A 24,009-nucleotide genomic window follows, 5' to 3' on the forward strand; every position below is an offset into this window, starting at 1 on the left:
AGTTTTGACCAATGGCAAGTGGAGAAAAGAAACTTGTCTCGTATAGTAAGAATGGATTTGGTCATTTCTAACACATAATGAATCAAGGGCAAGTGGAAGTTCTCTTTTATTTAATTGATACATAATGCAACCAAGGTTGAGATCAAATATGTCATGTAAATTAAGGAACTTGTTTTCATAAAACAAAATATTTGTGTGAGATCGTGAACTTACTCCACATACTAGTCTAATTACCCTTTTCTGGACTTTAAATATTCCATCTAAATGAACTTTAGCAGCGTTACCCCAGGCAAGGATGCAATAATTCAAGTAAGGCAAAATGAGAGTTGAGTACAACATGCATAAAATATTTTTTGGGAATATACTCTTCAATGAATTAATGACTCCTGAATTTCTGGAAAGAAGTTTACATAAATAAGATATGTGAACTTTCCAATTCAGCTTACTATCAATGTGTACCCCAAGGAATTTTGTACTTAAGACTTCAGTAATCTGAACATCACTGATTGTAATAATATCTGGCAATGTTGCTAGGGTGTTGCTGAATAACATATAGTTTGTTTTAACAAGATTTAAGGAAAGCCTGTTAGCAATGATCCATTCGTTAACAGAAATCAATTCTGAATTGATAGTTTGCAATAAATTGCAGGGGTTCTTTTCAGAAAAAAATATGCTTGAGTCATCTGCAAACAGGATAAATGAAAGGATTTTTGATGACTGAGGGAAATCATTAATATATGAGAAATAAGATAGGTCCAAGGAGTGAACCTTGTGGCACTCCACATGTAATTGACTGCATAGAAGACTTAACACCATTTAAAAATACAAACTGTTTTCTATCAGAGAGGTAGCTCTTGAACCACTCCAAAGCCTTACCCCGGAATCCATAGAAAAATAGTTTATACAAAAGGATGTCATGGTCAATTGTGTCGAAGGCTTCGGAGTAGTCTAGGAATAACAACAACAAGGACTGGGGGGGGGGGCATCATGACCCCATCAATTCTGCAGCATTATTCTAGATTGCACATACGAGGTAATGCTGCAATATCGTATGACATTTTCTTTACACCGGTGCAGTCTTTTGTAACTTTTTGAGATACAGATATAACACTGCAATGCAACATAAATTTTTATGACATAATGTGCCCAAGAGGGCTAATTTTTTTCCCTATCAAAGGCAGATGAAGTTCATGAAAAGGTGACGGTTCTCTATAGCATTCAAAATCTCAACATTTCAATTGCTTATAACTTTATTAAAAATTTATTCATGTTTTCTCAGACTTTCATATATCGGTTCCTTTGATTTATCAGCTTTATACAATTTAATTGGTTTTCAGCTTTTCATTTTCCCTTTAGATCCTCTCTGATGATAAGGATAAATCAAGAAGCACTAAATAAAACACTGACAATTTGTAAGGTCACTACTCTACCAAATGTCCATGAAACATGGCTCAGTATCGTATCATATCTTCTTACCTGGTGTACTTCCAGATGAAGATATAACCTTTGACATCCACAGATATCATGTTTCCATAGTTACCAACGTAACCAAGGTAAACAACGGCATGCTTATGAGCACGGAAGAGTTCCACTGGAATGTCTTGTCCAATTGTGTCCCCGGCTCCTTGAACCTTGGTCAATAGAAAAAAAAATTATAAAAGGACAATCTTTGAAATTAATCACATAGATGAAGAAACTTACTTAAAATTTATCATCAAAATATTAAAAATAAAAAAACAGCTACTGTTGCAATCATAGTGTGGAACTTTTAGGTAAAACTAGAATTGCTCAAGTTTTACAGACTGAACGGATGCTCATATATAATGACATTCACAATATAATTTGATGCATACCATCATACTATTAAAATTTCTTCAGATAGACATAATCAATGAGGCATGGACGGACTAGCCAGCTCACATCCCCGCTGTGTCCACTAGACACTCCCAACCACGGTGTACAGGCATACGATTACTGAATGCCACTTCTCTCAACCTTCAGAGATCTTAGATTATAACCTACAAAAGCTATGATATACATCTCTTTCTGCCAAAAGTAAATTTTTCTACTCTCGAAGTTAATCCATGCATGGTTGATTCAATGAATGGGACCAGGTTGGATGTTAATACCATTACTTACAGGATAATCATAGTAAGTGTATCAAATAATGAATCGACCATCGTGGAGACTGATGTAAAACCTGGGGCCCGTCTTACAAAGAGCTGTGATTGATCCGATCAATCGCAACTATGGAAAGCCAGCAAAGTAAACGTATAAAATGCATGTTTGTTCAAAAAAATTTCTAGATATGAATGTATATCCATAAATTCATTGATTTCTTGACAATTTGGTGTGTTCTCCTTTGTTTACAAAGGACATTTTTACAAATTTCCTGTAGAAAAAATTATGACACTGATGGATTTCCATACAGTTACGATTGATTGGATCAATCATAACTCTTTGTAAGACTGGGCCCAGCTCATTATGTGCATATGGGATAATCTCATTTTAGAAAATACTCACAGCGGGAAACATGACATTCTCTGAATTCTGGAAGCTTTCTGAATCTTCTGTTATCTGTTGTTCTACATTGCACTTATAAATGTCTCCACTCTCAAAACTGACCATGAGACTATTCTGTAGAAAATAATAAAAAAGACAATATATTGGTCATAAGATGGAAACATAGCATTGATTAAAGATAAATGTAAGTTGTGACTTCACAAAGGGCTACAGGTATGTCTGACTACCGAAAAATGTCTTGCTTTATAAGTACAACACATATTACTGTATTCTCTTTCTGTGATGGTACTCCATTAGGAACTCAGCAGGACAAATTTCTGCTGGTAAAACGCCAAACTGGTATAACCAATCAGATAGGAAAATTGTACGTCTAAGATAATCAGGCACAGCGGCTGACCTTAGAAATGACAGAAATTACTCTCGGGTCTTTTTATCAAAACAGAGACAATGGCAAAGCAGGGATCCAAGCTCGCAGCCTCAAACAATGAGTTCAATGCTCTAACCACTAGACCAAACAACCATAAACAGTAATTTTGTGAGTGTTTCATTCTCTCTGTGGGTAATAAGGGGAAGGAGACAAGCTTCTCACATAGACTGCTAGAAATTCTTATTTAACTGACCCCCCCCCTCCTTCCCATCACTACCCTTGAAACACAGACATGATATTGAACATGCAATCCCATTGATTAATATGCAGTCTAATGTCCATTATCTGACCAACATGGTGAAGGGTTTTGTACTGCATTTAACTGGGAATTGGGGGAAAAAAGTGTGATTTTTGGCCACACCCAAACCTTTGTGATACCCAATATAGTTTACCTGAGATCCAATGAGGGTGTGGGATGGATGAAAGGCAGTCACCATAGGTATTTGAGACTCAGTCTGAGCTCTACTCCTGGCTAATGGACCTAAGAGGATATAATGATAATGATGATAATAATAATACTCCTCCTTATAATGGTGATAATAACAGAAATACAGACCACTATGTAAAATCCACAATAATTTCCCCTACACATATGTTCTACACACTGAATAATGAGAGAAAAATCAGACAATCGTAATTATCTGTATTTATACTTATTTGCAGTTACCTTTTTCCTGCTCAAGTACGACAATGCAGCATAATCATCCTGGCTTTAGCAATGGCGCTTTCAAACACATTGCACTTCAGGAATTGCATTTCAAGGAGTCAGTTTGAAGGATCACATAATACATTTCAAGGAGTAAATTTCAAGTAATGCATTTCCAGGATTACTTTTTGAGGAGTAAATTTCAAAGACTGCATTTCCATGATTTACATTCAGTCATGGTATCATCTCCCCACCAGCAACAGTGCACTCACCTTCGTGGAAGTCAAAGTCATCTGCATCAGGTTCAAGGGCTAGGAGAAGGGTCAACTGAGAGGGCACTATCTCTTCACTAGAGTCTTTGAACTCCAGGCTTCTGATGTCTTTGATGTTGGATCCACCGGGGTGTAACGACCACATGAAGACAGACCCCTGAAAAAAATCAGAGAGAACAGGAGAAGAGGTTATAATAGGAATATAGGGTATAAGGCACGTATTTAATTTGATACTTAAGCCAGAATTTTACTCAGTATTTCAGTTAAGTAAAATACTTAACCATCGTTGGTATTCAATTGCATTATTGGGCTCAGCGTTTTGCTTAAGTCTAAATCAGCCACCTACCTGGCTTAAATCTGGCTTATGTGCAGTTTACAAACATGATACGTGTAGTCATACATTCTGCGCACAGAGGGATACATACATTTTGCATTATTTGATTTAAACTTTATGATGTCACAATGGTTATTAGTAAGTATTCTGCTAAAATTTGGCTTGATAAAGTTAAATACCTAAATGTGATCTAAATACAAGTTTAAGCATTTTGCTTAGCAGCCTTATGAAATACCCACTGGGAGGGCTTAGAAAATCCCTCCTACTTTTAAAGAGCACTAAAATGAGAGCAAACAAGAGCAAACTGCCGAGTGTGTACCAAGAGCAATCATGTTCACATTCAGTGTGCTTTATGCTGAAAAGCCTTGGGTGGATCGAAGGGAAGGGGGGGGGGGGGTTAAAGGGGTGTCACAATGCTATACCTGTATTTTGTGAATTTGGTAAGAATCGTTGTGCACGACTTCAAAGAAAACAGTTATTGCACTCTGAACGGATGTATGCATTCAGATAATAACAATATCATTGCCTTCCATAGTTGAGATCGACTGGATCAATCACAACTCTTTGTAAGACAGGGCCCTGGCCTTACGTAAGCAAACAAGGATAACGATATGGAAACAGAAAACAATTTAAGAACCTACCGATTCATTGAGAGTGATGATGCGTTTGCTGTCGAGGCTCCAAGAGATGTGCATGACTCCGTCCGACGAAGGGCCCTCATTCTTGATATAGCGGACAGGATTCGGGGAGTCGTACCAAAGATCAAAGACAAATATATCACCTGGTGAAGAGACGGTACAGGGGCCCATTTCATAAAACTTGTTATACTAAAAAAACTGGCAATATCTGTTTAAAGCTACTGAAATCATTCGATTGGATTGGCTGATAGTACTGGTCAAAGAACTGGTGCATTTGTTACTACAGCAAATCTTTATTAAACATGACCCAGTTTAGTAAGTAAACAATTAATAATAGTAATTAGGAGGCACCGATTATCTAGTTGCCTATTCAATGGCGCACTATATATTACCCCAGCTGTAGCTCCTGCTGCTAAAGGCGCTTGGTGCACTCAAGGATTAATCCTGCCGGGTACCCATTCACCTCACCTGGGTTGAGTGCAGCACAATGTGGGAAAATTTCTTGATGAAGGAAAAAACATGCCATGGCTGGGATTCGAAACCACGTCCCTCTGATTGAAAGACGAGAGTCTTAACCACTAGACCACAATGCCCCCACTTACCAGTGGGGCTGTTTCATAACGCTGTTCATAAAGTTATGCATGACATTATGCAAGATTGGTGACCTTTTCTTGTAGTGAAAGAAATACCCCAAGTTTCATCAATGTTGATTTATCTCCTGAGAAAGGGTCACCAGTCGTGGGTAGTCACTTGTAACTTACAAACAGTTTTATGAAACATCTACAAGGGCTGTTCAAAATAATGGGATCAACCATAACTGACAAAGTGATATGGGTGTCCATGTTGCTTTCTGAAGCAGATCACAAAAACATGGTATACATTCATACCAAATGTTGGTCATAGTATGTTGCTTTCTGTTTTCAGTGCAGCTGCCCTTGCATGGTATCATATTGTTCTGGGTTAGTATTAGGTCTTTGTGTAATTTTTGCTTTGTATATTATTTAATGCCATTGTTTTTGTAATTATTTATTATATGTTATATATTGTTCTTTGTATACCAACAGCCGGAATATGATTTTTGTGCCAATGTAATTTTTATTTTGAGCATGACAATAAATTTTGAATATCTGAATATCTGAATATCTAGTATGTAAATTTTTAGAAACCAACAAGTATTTTGCTTAGTATTCCTATTCTTGATTGCCATAAACTGAAGATCAAATGATACATAAAACTGTTTACGGGAAGAGTCATTTGACCCAGAGCTCCTGACTTTTCTCACTCAAATTCCATTTCTCACCAATGACTGAGAAGAAATACAAAAGAACATGAAAGTACTTCAAGCCGACTTCTTACAGTTCCCATAGCTACCATTTTCTTATTTAAATTGTTGATTGATAGATTGATGAATGGGCAACACACAATCTGACCAATGTCCAAGAAAAAATATAAAACAATATGAAAGTTTAAACCTACCTCGTACAGTTCCCATAGCTAACATTCTCTGTGAGGGTGAGACAGCTATGGTCAATACCCCAAATACTCTCTTGGTTACATCGATGATGGATGGGTGAATGGTCATGAGTGCAGGCTGGGAAGTCAACAAAAAGAACCAGAAGAATTAAAATATTGTGATAAAAAATATAATGATAAAACATGGACATCTTCACCAAGCTCGTGGCTGCAGGAAAAATGTGATACTAAATTTCTTGAAAACCATAATATCAGAAACCGGAAGATGGCTGTTATATCTCATTAAAGAATGCAATATTTCCTGGTCAACAAGAACTATTTTTTGCTCAATGAGAAGATTACATTTTTTTTTTAAGAGAGGGGACATTCCAGATATATTAGAAAGTAGAATTTTTATCCATTTATGATCTACCTCATTTGAGAAGGTATATCTTATCCTTTGGTATATAAGTTTTATTGATATATACATGTACAAACACTTTGAAGTGTTAGATTCTGTCCAAATTAATCACTGCAACTGGAACTTGTGTTTAATTTTCAATCTAATCAGAGATACTTGGTAGCTTGGATAATGATACTAATGATGATGATGGCGATGACAATGACGACAATGACAACAACAACAAAGAGGACAGTATTTTACCTGCCAATGCCCCCTCTCCCGTTTGATGTAGTATTCCAGGGAAGGTGTGTATCGTTTCACCGTCCAGAGATGGACAGGAACAAGTCTAGACATGTTTAGCTTGGTGACATCGTGATCAGTAGTGACCCCAGACCTAGAAAATAGCAAGTTCAGATAAATAATAACAATAACAAATATAGGATATTTGTAGGCCTATGATATTTGTATAGCGCACACATCCACCTTGCTAGGTGCTCAAGGCGCTCCTATATTACCCCGGCTAAGCTAGTCTACCGATTCTGGTGCTCACAGCTTTTTGAGGAACTACTTCCTGCCGGTACCCATTTACCTCTCCTGGGTAGACGGCAGCACAATGTGGATCAATTTCTTGCTGGAGGAAATTATGCCATGGCTGGGATTCTGACCCGAGACCCTCTGTTTCAAAGTCAGAAGACTAATCCACTGGGCTACAATGCTCAACAAAATATAGTTGTAAGTGCTTGAGGATTATAGGTTACACTAGGATGTGGAACAGACCCAAAGGGATGGGGTGAGTTGTAGGGAGTGGGTGAGAAAATATCATGAAGTTTAGCAATCTGAAGCATGGTTATCATTCAATACCTCCTAGTATCTTTAATTTAAATTTGATTTCCAATTACAAATAGAAATAAACTTAATGTTAAATCGCGAATATAAAGTATAGCGGGGGTGTTTGAATTACTGAATAAATACACAAACATATATCAGATAATGACTTAAAAGATATGTTTTAAAAGACATACACATGTGGCTCTGGCAACAATTGCTCTAGGTTTTATTTTTCCTAAGATATAAGGTTAGGGTTACTTAGGATTGCAATAGGGTTTTATGTTAGGTTTAGGGTTAGGCTTAGAATAGGGTTTTGTGTTAAATCCAGGGTTGAAGTTGGTCATTCCATTTGTGTGTCGAAATTTATAGTGGAGCAATTGTCGCTGGAGCAAATGTCTTGGAACCAAGGCTGAACCTCGTGAACAATACAAAGAAGAGCACATTGCATGAGCACGATCTGACCAATGTGGAGATGCATTATACGCCACTTGAAAATGGGAATTTAAAGTGCCATTTCAAACACTTATCCCTTTGTAACCCCCCTCCCCTTGCCCCCGCATGGTTGAATGCATTATATAAAGGAGAGACAATAGGAATACTATTTGAAATGGTGACACAACATTTGCTCCTGCGACAATTGTAGTATTACATCCATGGTTGAGTTAGTCATTCGATTAATGTATGGAAATCAGAGGAGCAGTTTTCACTGGAGCAAAGGTCATGCAATGTCCGAAATACTCACAAGACACTATCATTCTCTGAATCAATGTAGTGAACAGTTTGGGTGTGTTTCCAAGTGGTAGGCCTGTAAAGAGAACAGTGATAGACGACATTATTCTACTAATATTTTCAAATTCAATACAAATCTTTTATTATATTTTCCAATAATGGTATGGCATAAATCAACTTGAACTTCTTTTTGAAAAGCAGCTTTGTATGGCAAGTTTTTAATATACTCTTTATATGTATTTGACTGGTGTAATGCTTTGCTCATACTGCACTAGCACACAATCCATACCTGCCAACCTTTGATAATAAAAAATCAGTATCAAAGTTCCGAGGGCGCCGAGCGGGTGTCCGGTCCGGCCCGCTCCAACGGAAGGGGCCTCTTGGCATTTTCAGCATGTAAAAGTAGCATTTCCCTTAAGCAAATTTACCCTCATTACCACACCAGAGGATGACCTACATGTAGAGTCTACCTTTATTTATCAATAAAAAATTTAAAAGAGGTCTTTAAAATATCACTTTTGTGACAAAAACCACCCAGTTTCATTCAGGTGTGATATGTTTTCATTTAAATCTATATAGACTTAGGAATAATTTTTCTTGTTCGTCAGAGCTCTCTAAAAACTTTAATTTTGAGCATATTTTTGTAAGGCCCTCTATTGGTGGAAAGTGAGATTGATGTAGATCTTCATCTCCACACATTCTATTTTTAATTAGACAAAGAATAATTTCAAGATTTTATGATGAAGTTATATTTGTTATCCCTACTGTATTAAACAGTGACAAGCCAAAAAATCAAACATTTATTATCCAGCCTATCAATCATGCATCAAGAGAAAATAAGCCAAACATTGACATTGTCTTATTCATGTTATTTCACCACACAGGGGTTACTGACTGAGGACAAGGTTATATCATAACCTACATTGGATAAGTGCTTGTTGGTAGAAGAAAGCAGATTTTCAACCATGACAAAAACGGAGCCGAAACTAACGGCTGCATGCACCCGACCCGCACCCACCACTGCACTTGCGGTGCGCCGGTAAGACGGGGAGGCTGAGGCGCAGCCACTGGCACTGGGCGGGCGCCGGGAGTTTAGGCAAGCAAAGCAAGTAAAGTAGATTTGGCGTTCGGCTCCGAAGGCTCAACCCGAGATCGAAAGTTGATCATCTTTCTTCCTCAAAATATTGACAATTATTCGAAAAATAAAAAATTGCGTAGGGATAGATCTAACTTAATTGCGTCGGTACGCGGCCGGGTGGGGGCCGGTGTTCGACGACCTGCCGTTCATATCATCAGCAAACTCAGCGATATACCACTGCCTTTACCACTGTAATCACCAACACACTCTAGATATGTACGCTACATCACTAACTCACTCCCACACTACAAAATCATCCGGCGACATGGGCAAAAACCTCAAATAAAAAGTGAAATTTTATTACCTAAATCACCATGTTTCGCGTCAAATATATCACCATCGGTGATTCTTAACATAGTAGTTAGGAAACAAGGGGTCTAAAAAGGTTAGTTTTTCACGGTTTTTCCGATGTTCGTGGATTGTGAAAACATGTCCTCACTAAAAACTGGCTCTTTCGCTAGCCAATGTCAGCCGCCATTTTTTTCCGGAAGTCAACGCTAACGACAACACCTCAAAATGTAGCGCCCTAAGTGCTGCCGTTGTGTGTATGCTCGTTAATTTTCACATGTATTTGCAATGGAACTGCGCACTTAGCAGTGTTCGCGCGCCGTTTAAAGTCGCTCTCTGCGTATATCGTGTAGCTAGCACATTTGCGTAGCCGTGCGCTCCGATGTTTATGCGTTAGTCGCATCTTACAGCCGTGCATGTGTTAGTCGCATTATACAGCCGTTTCAATAATTTTAACACTATATTGATTAACCAAAAAATCGGAATTTTGGTTTTAAAATTCGGAATTCGGAATGGAGGTCGAAAAATCGGTATAATTCCGCCAAAATCGGAATGGTTGGCAGGTATGCACAATCTCATAAACAAGAAATAATTTTGAAACAGAGCAATGGTTTGTTTTTCTTCATTTTGCCCTACAAATTTTAGGAAATTATATAAAATAGGAAAGAAATGAAAAGTTAAATATATAAGATGTATGGCATGTACACTATGTCCAACATGTATATTGGACATGTCTAAAATTTAAAAGATGAAATCTCTGTTCTAATGCTCCAAGTCAGCATTTGATTGGATTTGGAAAGCAACTTTGGTTGCTTTACATTAAGAACCATGAGGAAAGCCAGGGTGACACTATTAAAGGATACAGTCAAAAGAAGGCAAGGCTTCATTCCAGCAAATTGCATAAAAAAACCCCAACTTACCTCTTCTTTCGTCTCTCCTTACACATGTGGAAGTAGGTCGCTGTGATGAGGTCATAAGCAGGGTCATCGTCCTTCCTGCCTTCTTTATTGTTTGTGGCTATAGCCTATCATAAATACAAATATACATTTTTTGGGGGGGAAGATCATAGAACATTGGTAAACTGTTAAAGACAGATAACTGGAAATAAAAATGTATTTAAAAAAAGTTCTTTCTTTTCATTTATTCTAAATCTAAAACTTTGGAGCAAAGATATATTACTCGCATAAAACATATCTACCTCAAGATCTTGCATGCCTATAACTTGACAATGTAAACTGTTACATTAATGAATATATATTTCATATTTTACCTCTGCTGAGTTGATGATTAGTTTCTGGATTGATGATTTCACATAGTCTTCTGTGCTCATCCACTCCTGTACGGTCTCAAGGCACATCTTGGCCGTTACCTGTCAAAGTAAAGCAATATACCTGAGGACATAATCTCATTGCGCCCTCACTCAGAGGATATAGGGATATGTGTAAACTGAGTTGTCAGAGATGGGCCAACTGCAGATCACCAACGCATGCATGGCAATGGCTTCAGCCTCTAAGATGGCAGAGCGATGACATCACTGTATAAGGCCTATGAGGAAGCTTCATGTCTATTCTCTTTGGGTGGCTTTGCATCATGCATATTTCGGTCACTTTCCTGGGGAGTGTTTCACAAAGCAAATAGTCAGTGATTTTCACTGACAAATTTGTTCTGAGCCAATCAGATGCAAGGGTTTCAGTAGCTTATAACATTCGTCAGTGAACATCACTGACCATTTGTTTCATGAAAGCTGCCCGATTCTCAATTGTTATGTGCATATAGAACTGAGATTAGACAGGAAAGAGATGCTAATTAGAATCCCTGCAGAAATATGCAACCAAAACTCGGTGTTTTTAAATTATATTTACATACAAAATATTTACGTATATTTTCATAATCTGTAACATAAATAGAAAGGGGAGGGGGGTCATAATAGGATTGTTGTAGAGAAAATTAAGAGATGCTTCTTTCTAAAAAAATCAAAACATGATATAAGTTCATAATGACATCAATTAAGAATAAAACAAATTTCAAAAAAGAGTAAAACAATGATGATTATATTTTGAACGTATTTTCATTAACATGATATTAACTTTGATAATTGAAATAACTACAGCAGAGGGACAGTCAAAATAAGTATTTACATGACAGCATGCCAGCTCCCCCCCCAAAAAAAAAAAAAAACCACAATCATGATTGTTTGTATTACATATACAGTATTATCATGACTTCAATAACATAAAGCATAGACAGAATTGTAGTTGAATGAAATATCTCTATCTACATCCAGTTATCTCCATCATACTACCTGCAGGAATATTTCCTCTGATATGAGTTGCATGGCCCTTTCCTTGCGCTGGAAATCCTGAGATAAGTCGTAGTCTTTCTCTGCTGCTGCTAGAAGCAACCTAAAGAGAGAAAGAAAATAGAAATTAAATCTGGACCACATTTTTCTAAATGAGAATTAGATAAAAAGTGGATAATATTAGATCAAAAGTTGTGTGGATCAAATAACAATTAACCAAATTGATAGCACACCAAATGGGCTGAGCCAGAGCTCCCACTTCAGGCACGTAAAAGTTTCAATTTCAGATTTTTGCGAGCCCAAAAGAAAATTTTACTTGCCCAACTGGGCAAGTGCTAGTGTCAAGCCCTTGTTTAACCAATATATAAACTATAAAACAATTCAACTGCTGATGAAACAAAATCCCTGATGCCAATGAATTTGCTTCACATAAGTTCTCACTGTTCTGCAAATTTAATAATCACAGTATTGAGCATTTTTGAATAAGTTCGATTCTATTTTCAATCAAAACTGCTATAAAACCATGCCTTACCTTGTCATGTTATTCTTTTTCTTTAACTTTGAGCTGTCACTGCACTTATCTACCACTTCGTTAACAACATCTATAAGAATATCTCTCATCTGTAAAATCAAAACACAGTTTGAAAGCAAACTGATTTGTAACTTCTTGATCTTTATTGGATACATAGCAAATGGTGCCCCATTAATTCTGCATCCAATGTCTTTCTCTCCTCCAAATGTGGTTTCTTTACCCCTCAATTGAGAGGGGAGAAAGTTCTCTGCTCAGATTACAAGATGGGCAGAGAGTTTTCTGAGAGGTGGGGAATCCCCCCCCCCCCTTCCCAGCTGAAGTATGGTCTTGAACAGGGTGGGGGCAATGTGACATATCCACAACCATGGGTATCCTACTCACTATTCAATGAATAAACACTGCATGAATCAAAGCAACAACTACTACAATCTTCAATATTTCCTCAAATAAACTTTCTACTACGTCCCTAAAGCGTTATTTCTCGAACACCCCGTAATTTTTTTTAATAATGACACACTATCCAATTTTTACACAACACTTCTTTGTTACACAAGTGAAAATGTCAACATATGAAAGAGTTTCATACAAGCAAAAATTGTTTTAGCAAATGTGGTTTGCCATCTTCAAAGTCGACCATCACTTAACTTACTTTACCCCCCCACACACAATTAAAAAAAAATCAAATGGACAGTCAAATTATTTGTGAGGTGAATTTACCATGTAGTACTGTATCGCTTGAGTTGTTTCATATGAATGCTTGGAAGACTGCAAAATGGATGCATCCAGCTCTTGTTTATCTTTCTCATAATCATTCCTAGATGGTATTGTAAAAATATGAGAAAGAAGCAAGAATTTAACATGATTGAAAAGGCAAGAACAAATGACAAAACAGAAAAAACACATACTGGAAACACAAGTTTAAACACTACACAATAACTGTATGAATTTTGATTGTTTACAAATCGCCAATTTATTCTCAACTTTTACATTGCATTAACCCAAAGACATAGACTCTGCCATCACCAGTAACATGTAAAGCACTTTAGAACTATTTAGGAAATGTGTGTTATACAAATTGTCACTGGGCTGTTTACACCTTGTAACAGCTAGAGTTATGACATAAGTAGCAACCTTCTTCTGCCTCGAAAGAGTTCTCCACCAGAATAAGGAGACTATTTTCAGAAAATATGAGGTTGCCACCATTGCCATATTTCTAAAACACAGCTTTTTCTGAGCTGCCCTCAATATTTTTTTTTCAGTATGAAATACAAGGTTTAACAGCCAAGCGACGATATAAAACTGTATAACTTAAATTCATTTTCAGTCAAGTAGAGAGAACATAGACTTACCTCATTTTTCTCAGGTTTCCTTGGATTCTTTGCTGCATCTCTTCAGGTGTTTCTTCATGATCACCAGTCAGAGAGGATGTGGGTGTTAGGATTGGATCTGGTGGGAATAACAAACAATACAAACTTGTAACAGATTTCTTCATAAATGAGGGCACATTAAGAATTTTGCAAAAATGAACAATAAAAAAGAGTAAATTTTAAGAAGAACTAATACAATTCTGTAGATTTCTTCATTGGCAATCATCCAAACTGTTGTATCTTGTGAATCGACAGTGCACAAAGTTAATTTTTGAGAAAATCAAATCTAAACTTAACCATACATTTCCCCGGATTGTGGAAAGTCATCTGAGAAATTTATTCCACATTAAGTAAATGATGGGAATGCTTAAGATCTCTTCAAGAATTTGAAGGAGATATTGCAACTGACTGAACTGAGCTACATGTTTGTAATTGCGGTACCTCTGCATAAAATGAAAACGACATTGGTGTAATGGCAAATCCAGCCAGGTTGGACACGATACTGGTACTTTGGACTGGCTAACGATTGTGCACAAACAATATGGCCCATGAAATGGTAGTGTCAATTGCTACTGGATCTGTCAATGCTTTGACTCACCTAAAGGAGGAGACGGAATGTTCCATCTTTTCCTTGCTTCTTCCAACTTCTTTTCCTCCTCTTCCAACTTGAGTCTCTCTTTGGTCAGCTTCTCTATCTGTTTCTTGGTCCATGCTTGCTCTTTGGCATAAGCCTCCTGTCTCTGAGCCAGCTGCCTCTCCAGCTTCAGGTCATTATGCTTGGAGTTCAGGACGGGTGTCTTTGGCACTATACAGGGTGATTCAATAAAAAGAAACCCCAACTTTCATTATTGTTTGTAAGCAAATTATTAGATTATGAAAATTAGTATCTGCCTCATGCCTTTGAGAAAGTTGCCTTCTGCGTGAGTACATTCTGTGTGAAGCTCAGGTCTGGGCCCCGTTGGGTAAAAGTTGATATTATGATATCTTTGTCATCCAATGGTAACTACCATGGTAACAACGCTCATCAGCCAATCAAAATCAAGGATTCCATGAAAGTTACCATTGGATGGCAAAGTAAACATAATATTAACTTTAGTGCAGCAGGCCCAAGTGTTTTTTGGGTACCATAAATGATGAAAAGTTACAATTGATTTTGCCATATTTCAAAACTTACTAATCCATTTCCTTGGCCTGGATGCATCCCCACTGAGTGAGCCTTGACCCGAGGACAGGATAGGTGACCTGTGTTGACCCCCAAGGTCAGGATTGTTGGCTTTCAGGGCCTGCAGAGCTTTGGCCTGCCCCTGGATCTGTTCACTGATGGTTTGTTTAAGGTTGTAACCATAGTAACCATCCTCCATGCTCCTGTGCTATGAACCAGGTCTTGTTGCTGTCATCTCATTGGACGTCCAAGGAGGGCATCAAATTTAAAATCTAGGTTAAAGTTATGATAAAAGTGGAGAAATGGAGAATTAAATGAAAAATGCAAAGTTCTAAGACCAGGATTGTGATCATTTTGTTTTGCTTTTTTTTAATGATATCATAGAAAAACAGCATGGCCATTGAAAATGCCACAATTTCTGATTTTGTAGTTCAAATTTCTGTTTTTAGTACAAATTTCCATTAGCCAATTCGTTTGCATGACTGAGATAAATGTAAAGGATAGGCATACTCTAAAATCAGTGCTCCACGCTAACCCTTTTTTTCTACTGGTCCAACCTGTTCATACCGGACCAGTAGATACAGAGTTTTTCCTTTTACTGGTCCGAGCCTGAAATTTACTGGTCCCAAAAAAGAAAGAAAAACATAAAAAAAGTTTGTTTTGCTGTCTTGCATAGACCAAAAGCTTCGGTCTCTGTTATATTGGTTGTTCTGCTGAACTCTGTTGGCTCCACTCACCAATTAGTACAGAGACCGAAGTTCTAACTCGATCTATAGGGGACTCAATGGCCATATGTTTATGTATTAAGTTTGGATAAACCAGGAAGTGGGAGTTGCATTACAGCCGAGGTAAGTCTCTGTTTTTTTTTTCTTTTAAGTTGATTTTTTTCCCGTTTTGGTGCATTTCAGGCTAAAACGGAATTATAATCTTTATTTTGGTTCAGTTCTTTTTATATTTTTATGAAATAAAGACAAAAATCGATGAGTCCCATCGGGGGGATTTTGCATTGTTAATCCCCTAAGTATGGCGGCTGCACAATAGCGAGCCATCTGTGTATGAGGAGAAATACAACAAATTTAAAATAAATGTTTAAAAAACTCCTCGAAACAGATCATGGCCACTCCTAGTACCAATGAGGTCCAAACATTAACATGTATGGACCTCATAGGCGACAATGCGTTAAAAACAGGTTAGAACTTCTAAACGTACTGTTTCCTGCACCCAAGTATGATATTACTCCCAAAATATGAGTTTTGTCCTCGTTTGTTTATCATTTATTAAAAGATTGCCCATTAAATATATTCCTATTCCTAATTTGAATTTAATAAAATAAAGGGAAACTTACATTTGAGTCATTTTTCGATCTTTTTTTGGCAGTCAGTCCGGTCACCGTCGAGTGCGATCAAAGCGGTATGAAGCTGATTTTCAGATCACGTGATACGTGTGGTCATCACCTGATCAATCGACTATCCTTTTTTAAAGACCGCAACAATTATAAATTTTATTATAAAATATATATAGAATGAATAATTGCATGATATTATATATATTTCTACAATTAAAAATATTTTGTGATATGAATTTAATATTTGACGTAAAAATCGCTATTTAACAAAATATTTATTAAAAATAAAAAATCAAACAAAATAAAAACGCCTTGGACACAGTGCAAAAAACCTAACAATTTGGCCGCGTTCTTAACAACTATCGTAAGGGGCGCTCTATTTATAAATAAAGTTGCATATGTAGTTGTCTACCGCGACAGGAACAGCCGCAGAATTGAAGCCAGAAGCGTGGGAAACTGCCAGAAAATTCAAGAAAAGAACCGGTGAGTACCGATTTAACAGTACTAATTTATTAAGTAACATTTATTGAATCATTACAAGATTTATTTTTTAGTAAAACAAAGCTTAGTTCTAAGCTAGGGCGGCCCAAATGCGCGTGAGTGGAGTCCCAGTTTATTAGCACGGGTAAGTATTGGGGTGTCGCCTTACTGCGGCAGCCCGAACACGTACTGTGTTCGGGCTGCGTTGTGATTCACCCCGGCTCACCAGATCAAACCAGATGAGCATCGGGAATCAATCAAAAATACATAAAATTGCACAAAACTGTTACAAAGGAATCAATACATACTTACAACTTAAGGCGCAATATGGGCGGCACTCAAAACTTCGAAATAATTCCCCAAAACGAAGCAAAAACGTCGGAAAATTTTGCCGGTGTGCATTAAAAGTCGTTTGTACAGGAAGCAATGGAGGATCGATATAGCCTTTTGACGAGGCAACGAGATAAATTGATTTTTATCTTCGTGCTAGCAGAAAACAAAAACAAAAGATAAATAATAGCCTAATCCTTATAAAAACAAAAAATAAAATAATAATCGATTATAATACGTTTATAATACGCTCTTCCTATTAATTTCACCCTGTTTATTCACTGAGGATCCTATAGAAATATACTAGAAGTCTTTGACAAAAGGCTATCGTATGAGGCATGCGAGAAAGGGTAATATGAATATTCATAAGTCTAACTTAGTGGCGTAATTTCTTTTTCGATGGTTTGGCTGCGTGGCAGCCAGTGAATAAATCACTATTTTAACGGCCTTTTGTTTTTATTCGATTAGCTTCTTTTCATGTAATTTTTTTCTTCATTCTTTTCTCGTGTTCTAATATTATTTCTTAGTTCTCCCTCGTGATTTCTTTTCACTTTCTTTATTTTTTATCCCCTTTTCTGTTCTGTTTTTATTATTTTCATATTTTGTTCATCTACTTTTCGTTTCGTAGTTGATTTTCTTTTCCTTTCTTTACTGTTTCATTCTTTTCTTTTTGACTTTTGCTCTTTTTTCTTCGTTTCTTGTCTTTTCTTTTCCCTTTCGTTTTCTTTTTTATTCTTTTTTTCTTTACTTTTCTACCTATTGTCTCTATATTTAAATTAGTTTCTTTATCATCTTTTTTTTTTTTGAGAGAGATTATGCACGTGGTGTCGCACATTTTTTTTAATATGCATAATTGAAAACAATTGATACACCTTGTGAGTAAAAAGATAATTTGATAGCCTATTTTATGTGGTTTGTATTGACGCTTGAAATGATGAAGCCTATTCTTTGCAAATAATTTATTTCCTTGTATTATATTAAGAAGTACTAGTAATTTGATATCATTTCATGTTTGTATTTGAGTATTATTCTATTGTTGTAAATTGTTGTACAAAATAATTATTCAGCCTTTGGCTGCGAGGCATGTTTTTAACAAACCATTATTGAATTGATTTTAGCCATATATATGGCTGCTATTTTTTCAAGCATTCAGCTTACGGTAGCTGGTCTCTGCATTTGAATTCATTTGTTATTGTTTAGTGAATTATGTCTATATCTTCTTATAACCATAGGCGGCGGAAGTGGGGGCGGGGGGAGTATCCCCCCTAAATTTTAGGTGGGGTTACGAACCCCCCTAAATTTTTTGTTGATAACCTTTTTTTTTTGCTTCAATTTTTTTTGCTTGTCATTTTTTTTTGCTTTTCAAAAAAATGTGGTGCCCCCTAAAATTGTTGGCTTCCACCGCCAACTACATTGTCACTGTTGTAATTTGATCATTATGTATGTTTGATTTTAAATAATTGTTATAAATTTGCAATTTTGAATAAATGCAGAAATACCTGCTTTAAAAAGAAAGAGAAATGCTCGCATATATGACGTCACAAATAAAAAAAAATAAAACTCTATTATTAGCCCGGGGGTGGTGGCTCAACTTACCCCGCCTTCCCCTATATATATATATACATTTTTTTTTTACCACAACCGGCTGGATACGTCTTTCTCAGGCAACATCTTCCCACTAGCGTACCTATACTGCCCCCCCTTACGAGTCACACTCACAACCCATGCAAGGGACGTGTCCCTATAGCTATGCCCCCCCCCCCCCGATGAGTCACAACTGATCCCTGACAAGCCACCATAGTGGCCCCCTCCTTTGAAGTTGAATACCTTCTTTTTTCTTCTTTAAAAAAAAAAATGTATTTTGTAAACGCAGTCATGTTTGTTCATAATATACAGATTGAGATAAATATAATTTTAATGAAATGAATTCTTCTTTAAATAATGTTTTTTTTTTCTATGTAAAATGCAAGCAAAATTGATATCCATTACTGAAATACCTAAATCGCGATTTATTTGAAAAGCAAGTTCGTGATTCGACCGAAGTTTTCTTATCTCTTCTTGTAATGCATATTCATTAACCTTAACAGTGACGACATCTTATAAATATTCATGTTGCGCATGCGCATACATGTTTTTCATTTAATTCAACATGGCGATTCGTACGAAATCCGAAAATTGATCCTCTATTGTACGATTCCATCGAATTTTCGTAATTTTAAGGAGAACGTATCTTGAACTCAGTTTGTTTAGGTAAGGTCAGTCCCAACTGTCGTATTTTTGGTTTCGTTTTATCATCCATGTTTTTGTAATTTAGCGATTAATCTAGTGCATCAGTGCACTCCGGTGAGAACGAGTGGGAGCGTTCAGGACCTCGACACTGTCTAAAGACGTCGTGTCGAGGTTCCCGGGGCAAGGGTGTCGCCTAGAGTGCCATGCAGCTGTCTAACTTTTTATGTCTATGACTATGTCTTGCATTGCTTTTATTGCCCCCCCCCCAAAAAAAAACATACAAACAGTACACACACACAACATAATTCATGAGAGCCATTTCTTAATTTTGGAGAGCTATTTATTATATTATAGACCTAATACAAAAACTCTCAAATCTTTCTGAATCACATTGGCAAAAATGCAACACAAAATTACATTAATGGGACTGTGATTTCACACTTGAAAATCGGAGCCTGGGCCCTGGCATTTTGCCCGATTTTACTTAATTTTGTACAAATGATTCATAAATAAACAGTCATTTTCTTATCTTAACTTTACGAGGCATACATACCTGTAGGTAACATTCACCAAAACATCTTTTGAAGGGAAAAAAGGGCATGGGAACTCACTCCTCCGGTAAATATTGGTCGCGAGATAAATAACGCTGTTAGCATTGCCAAGTACGCTGTTTGGGGGTTTGTTGCTTATGGCATGCAGCAAGCTGTTGTGTGCACGCTGCTGCAGCAGTGGCGCTTACCGGTGTGTGCAGGCAGCCATGCACTATGCGCAACGTCCAGAAAGAAATTACGTGTTCAATGCGAACACGCTCGTATCCAAGGAAGCTTGTCATATTCATTTCGAATTGATCGTCTGCTACGACATGACTAGACTAGCCTTTGCTTTGAATGAAGTTTTGGCAACGAATGATTAGAAGTTTTAAGTTTGATTTGTGTATTGATGCGGTGAACATACCCTACACCAAATAATATCGAACACAGTAACCTTACTCTCATTCAATGATTTTAACCTCCAGCTATAAATTATGACGCCCAATGTATCTTGGAATTGAAGCACGATGAAAAACCAAAATTCTTTATGCCCCCTCGTCCTCGGGCCTCGCCCCCAAAATGCATGAAATATTATGTAAACCACTTATTGCCCCCCCCCCAATGCAAAACTGATCATAAATGGCAGTGATTATAAAACCTACAGCACCACTCCAGGACTGAATAAAGTTACATAGATAATTAGTACCTCAATTTTCACCTTTTCAAATGGAAGAGAAAATTTATTAATGATATACATATTTCTGATAATTAACACTCTTGAATTTCAGTCTGACTGTAATTACATTTCTTTCTTCGGTTAGGCCTCAGTTGAATGGAACCGGGGGAAATTAGCTGAAATGAAAAAAAAAAGAGGATAGAAAATTAAGCAAATTGAATTTAAATTCCATCCGTTAGGAAATGAGAAAGCTAAGAAAGTTTGGAAAGACTTGGAAGAAAGACTTTTGGAAAGACCAGTACGACAATACACCAGACGATGGCCTGTACTGTTTCCAGAAGAAGTAGGCTTTCTATGGCAATCCTCAAATTGACATTGTTGCTCCAAAGTGAAACTAGATGGATCAATTCAATCCTCCATCTTTTTTGTACAAGAAATCAAATGTTTTCCCAAATTATCTCTCATTGTGCAGCTTGTCCTCTTCCTGGTTCAATATAAACATGGAAAAGGTGGTTTAAAAATTACGATATCATTGCAAAATGTATTCGACACTTCACATTTTCACAAAAAGACATATTATTTGAAAAAAACACTGCCAATTTGAGGATCGTCATGGGAAATTAAATTGATATTTTTCAGATATAACTTTCTCGTTTCACATTCGAGTTAGATGGGTCTTTATGTCCCCAGGGTTTCATTCTATTCTAACAAACTCGCTTACTTCTGTAGAGGTGTTGTGGTCCAGTGGATAAGTCTCTAAACTTTGAACCACAAGGTCTGGGATTCGAATCCCACCGCGGCACTCCTATCCTTTGGCAAGACGTTTATCTACCTTTGCCACTCTTTACCCAGGAGTAGTAAATGGGAACCTGGTAGGAAGAAATTCCTTGCATTATTATTATTATAATTTCTTCTCCCTCACTCTCCTTTTCTTCTCTCACTCTTTCTTCCCTCCCTTTCTTTTTGTCGGTCTCTCTCCCTGTACCTTTTTTAAGGTTTGCTCAATTTCACAAAACTGTTACAACATGCCAATGAGGGACCAGAAGATGTCACACAACTTCCTTTGTATTATATTATACAAGATATTTCAAGTTTTACATAGTATTTTTTTAAAAGCTATTGATAAAAAAAAAGTAAAATTAATGGCGATTAATCAAAACAATTACAATTACAGAATTGGTTGTGACATCAGCTCCCTCATTTGCATTTTCCTTAAGTGCATATATTTTGATGACATTTTAAGTGTTCTGGGGCCCGTTGCAGAAAGAGTTGCAATCAAACGCAACTCTAAAAATCACGCGCAACTTGATTTTCAACCAATCAACAGCGCGCATTTGGGACTTGCGATTGATTTTTTGACTTGCGTTTAAACGCAACTCTTTCTGCAACGGGCCCCTGCTTATTGTCATCTCTTTTTTATATAAAAATCAACTTGTTGGGTTAGCATTTAAGTACATAAAATAAAACCAAATAGACAACACACATTATAATCTACTTAATGATGGCGACTTTTACAGCGCACAGGTCCTACTTGTCATATATGTACACATTTTACAAATACAAAATATTCTGGCAGTCATATATCCTTTGTGATAAAAACTTTATTCAAGTCCAACAAGATAAAACACAAACAAGCATCTCATCATTGCATAATGTATTCAGTCATAAAGTTTTGAGGAGAACGGGGCAGAGGTGAGTAGAGTGATTGCAATCTATATTTCCAGAATGAGCATTATCCAAGGATAAGAGGGGGTGGTAGGGGAAGATAGAGGGGGAGAGCAGGAAAAAGGGGAGGAAGAAGAGAAAAGAAAGGAGAGGAGAAGCAAAATGGTTGGGGGAGAAACGATAGGGGAGGGAGAGAAGCGATAGGGGAGGCGGAGAAGTGAAAGGGGATGGGAGGAGAAGCAAAATGGGAGGGGAGAAGCAAAAGAAGAGGGGGGGAGCGATAAGGGAAGAGAGGAGAAGCGATAGGGAAGGCGGAGAAGTGAAAGGGGATGGGAGGGGAGAAGCAAAAGAAGAGGGGGGAGTGATAAGGGAGAGGGAGGAGTAAAAGGGGAGGGGAGGACAAGCAAAAGAGGAGGGGGAAGCAAAAGGGGAGGGGAGAGAGGAAAATATAGAGGGAAAGAAAGAGAGGAAAAAAGTGTGAATATGAGGCAGGGTGGGGTTCAAAACGCTCAGCCCTATATACCGAATTCAAAACTTATTCAAAGTTTCCAACATACATATGAGAAATCAAGATGGTAACCACATCAGAAGGTCAAATGAAATAACATGGTATCACTATTAATAAACCATATCTTTTCTCTCGTTAATCTGTATATACAGGCAAATAAACTCTCTAGAACTAAAATACATAATTAAAATTAACAAGCCAAAAAGTGCATAAAATAATCTACCATTGCTTTAAAACAAAAGAAAAATTCACAGGCAAGTAAACATCCATGCAGCTGTCACACACAGAGCATATGTGTAAATCTTTTATTTATTTATTTTCAATGAAATGTACATACAACTGAATTCTTGCTTCAAAGTTGGTCATGATGGATGAAATAAATAAATAAATAAATGGAGAGGTGGAAGGGTATGCATGGTTTACTATTTAACAGCAATGATAGCAGACACGTACGTTTTTTTTTAATTCAAATTTTACAAAAAGCAAATAATAAATGTAGCATATTTTCCAATTAAACTCAATGATTCCATTCTTTCAGGAACACCTTGTCAGGCTTGTCTAAAATAATGGTTGATCAATAAAAGTTAATGCAGAAGCGTTTATATAACTTGTAAATTCATGATAAATGTCCTGGTAAAATGCTCCTTAATCCTTATAAAACAAAATAACTTATCTGCAATCTCATGGATAATTTCATCCAAGGATTTGCTAAATGGTTTTTTCAAACACTGAAAGCATACAAAGACTCCTTTGTAAAACAATATACAAATTTACTACACCTGTGCAAGGAGCGGCAAAGACAATTACATGCAGTGGATGCCTGATAATTGCTACTTTGCAGGCACAAACCCTGGATTTTTCAAAATATACTGATCTGGGGGGTGTTTCACAAAGATTTAAGTATGACTTAGAGTCGCACTTAAATACTGAGTTGCATACGGTATGAAAGGCTTGACCGCATTGGTCAGATCGTGTCATGAAGACGCGCACTAATGCGTATCTATCAATAAGATCGCGCGCTGCATATCATGTACGCGTTGGCATTTAAGTGCGACTTAAGTCATACTTAAATCTTTGTAAAACACCCCCCTGAACAGTATGATGAATGAATGACATTTATGATAATTATGTTCCTTTAGAAGTTTTGATAGCCTTTGCTCAAGACCCACATTGGTTGATTAAAGTATCAATTGGGATCTATACAAATA

At 37.0% G+C, this 24,009-nt stretch overlaps 1 protein-coding gene across 1 annotated transcript in view; it reads right to left on the bottom strand.

Annotated features, from left to right (window-relative positions):
- The window catches only part of LOC129279211 (uncharacterized), a 36,987-nt gene extending 16,816 nt beyond the window's left edge, over positions 1–20,171 (bottom strand). Inside the window, exons 1-17 of the mRNA XM_054915312.2 lie at positions 19,976–20,171; positions 15,051–15,310; positions 14,475–14,681; positions 13,859–13,955; positions 13,227–13,323; positions 12,510–12,598; positions 11,981–12,080; positions 10,949–11,047; positions 10,599–10,702; positions 8,266–8,328; positions 6,957–7,089; positions 6,317–6,431; positions 4,844–4,983; positions 3,869–4,025; positions 3,343–3,431; positions 2,524–2,637; positions 1,477–1,631 (exon numbers count right to left, since the gene is read on the bottom strand). Coding sequence (XP_054771287.2) covers positions 1,477–1,631; positions 2,524–2,637; positions 3,343–3,431; positions 3,869–4,025; positions 4,844–4,983; positions 6,317–6,431; positions 6,957–7,089; positions 8,266–8,328; positions 10,599–10,702; positions 10,949–11,047; positions 11,981–12,080; positions 12,510–12,598; positions 13,227–13,323; positions 13,859–13,955; positions 14,475–14,681; positions 15,051–15,237 — 1,946 coding nt within the window. The 5' untranslated portion in view covers positions 15,238–15,310; positions 19,976–20,171. The remainder of the gene's footprint in view (positions 1–1,476; positions 1,632–2,523; positions 2,638–3,342; positions 3,432–3,868; positions 4,026–4,843; positions 4,984–6,316; positions 6,432–6,956; positions 7,090–8,265; positions 8,329–10,598; positions 10,703–10,948; positions 11,048–11,980; positions 12,081–12,509; positions 12,599–13,226; positions 13,324–13,858; positions 13,956–14,474; positions 14,682–15,050; positions 15,311–19,975) is intronic.
- Between the last annotated feature and the right edge of the window lie 3,838 nt (positions 20,172–24,009).

Source organism: Lytechinus pictus, chromosome 16 (assembly GCF_037042905.1).
Source record: "Lytechinus pictus isolate F3 Inbred chromosome 16, Lp3.0, whole genome shotgun sequence".
NCBI classification, from domain to species: Eukaryota; Metazoa; Echinodermata; class Echinoidea; order Temnopleuroida; family Toxopneustidae; genus Lytechinus; species Lytechinus pictus.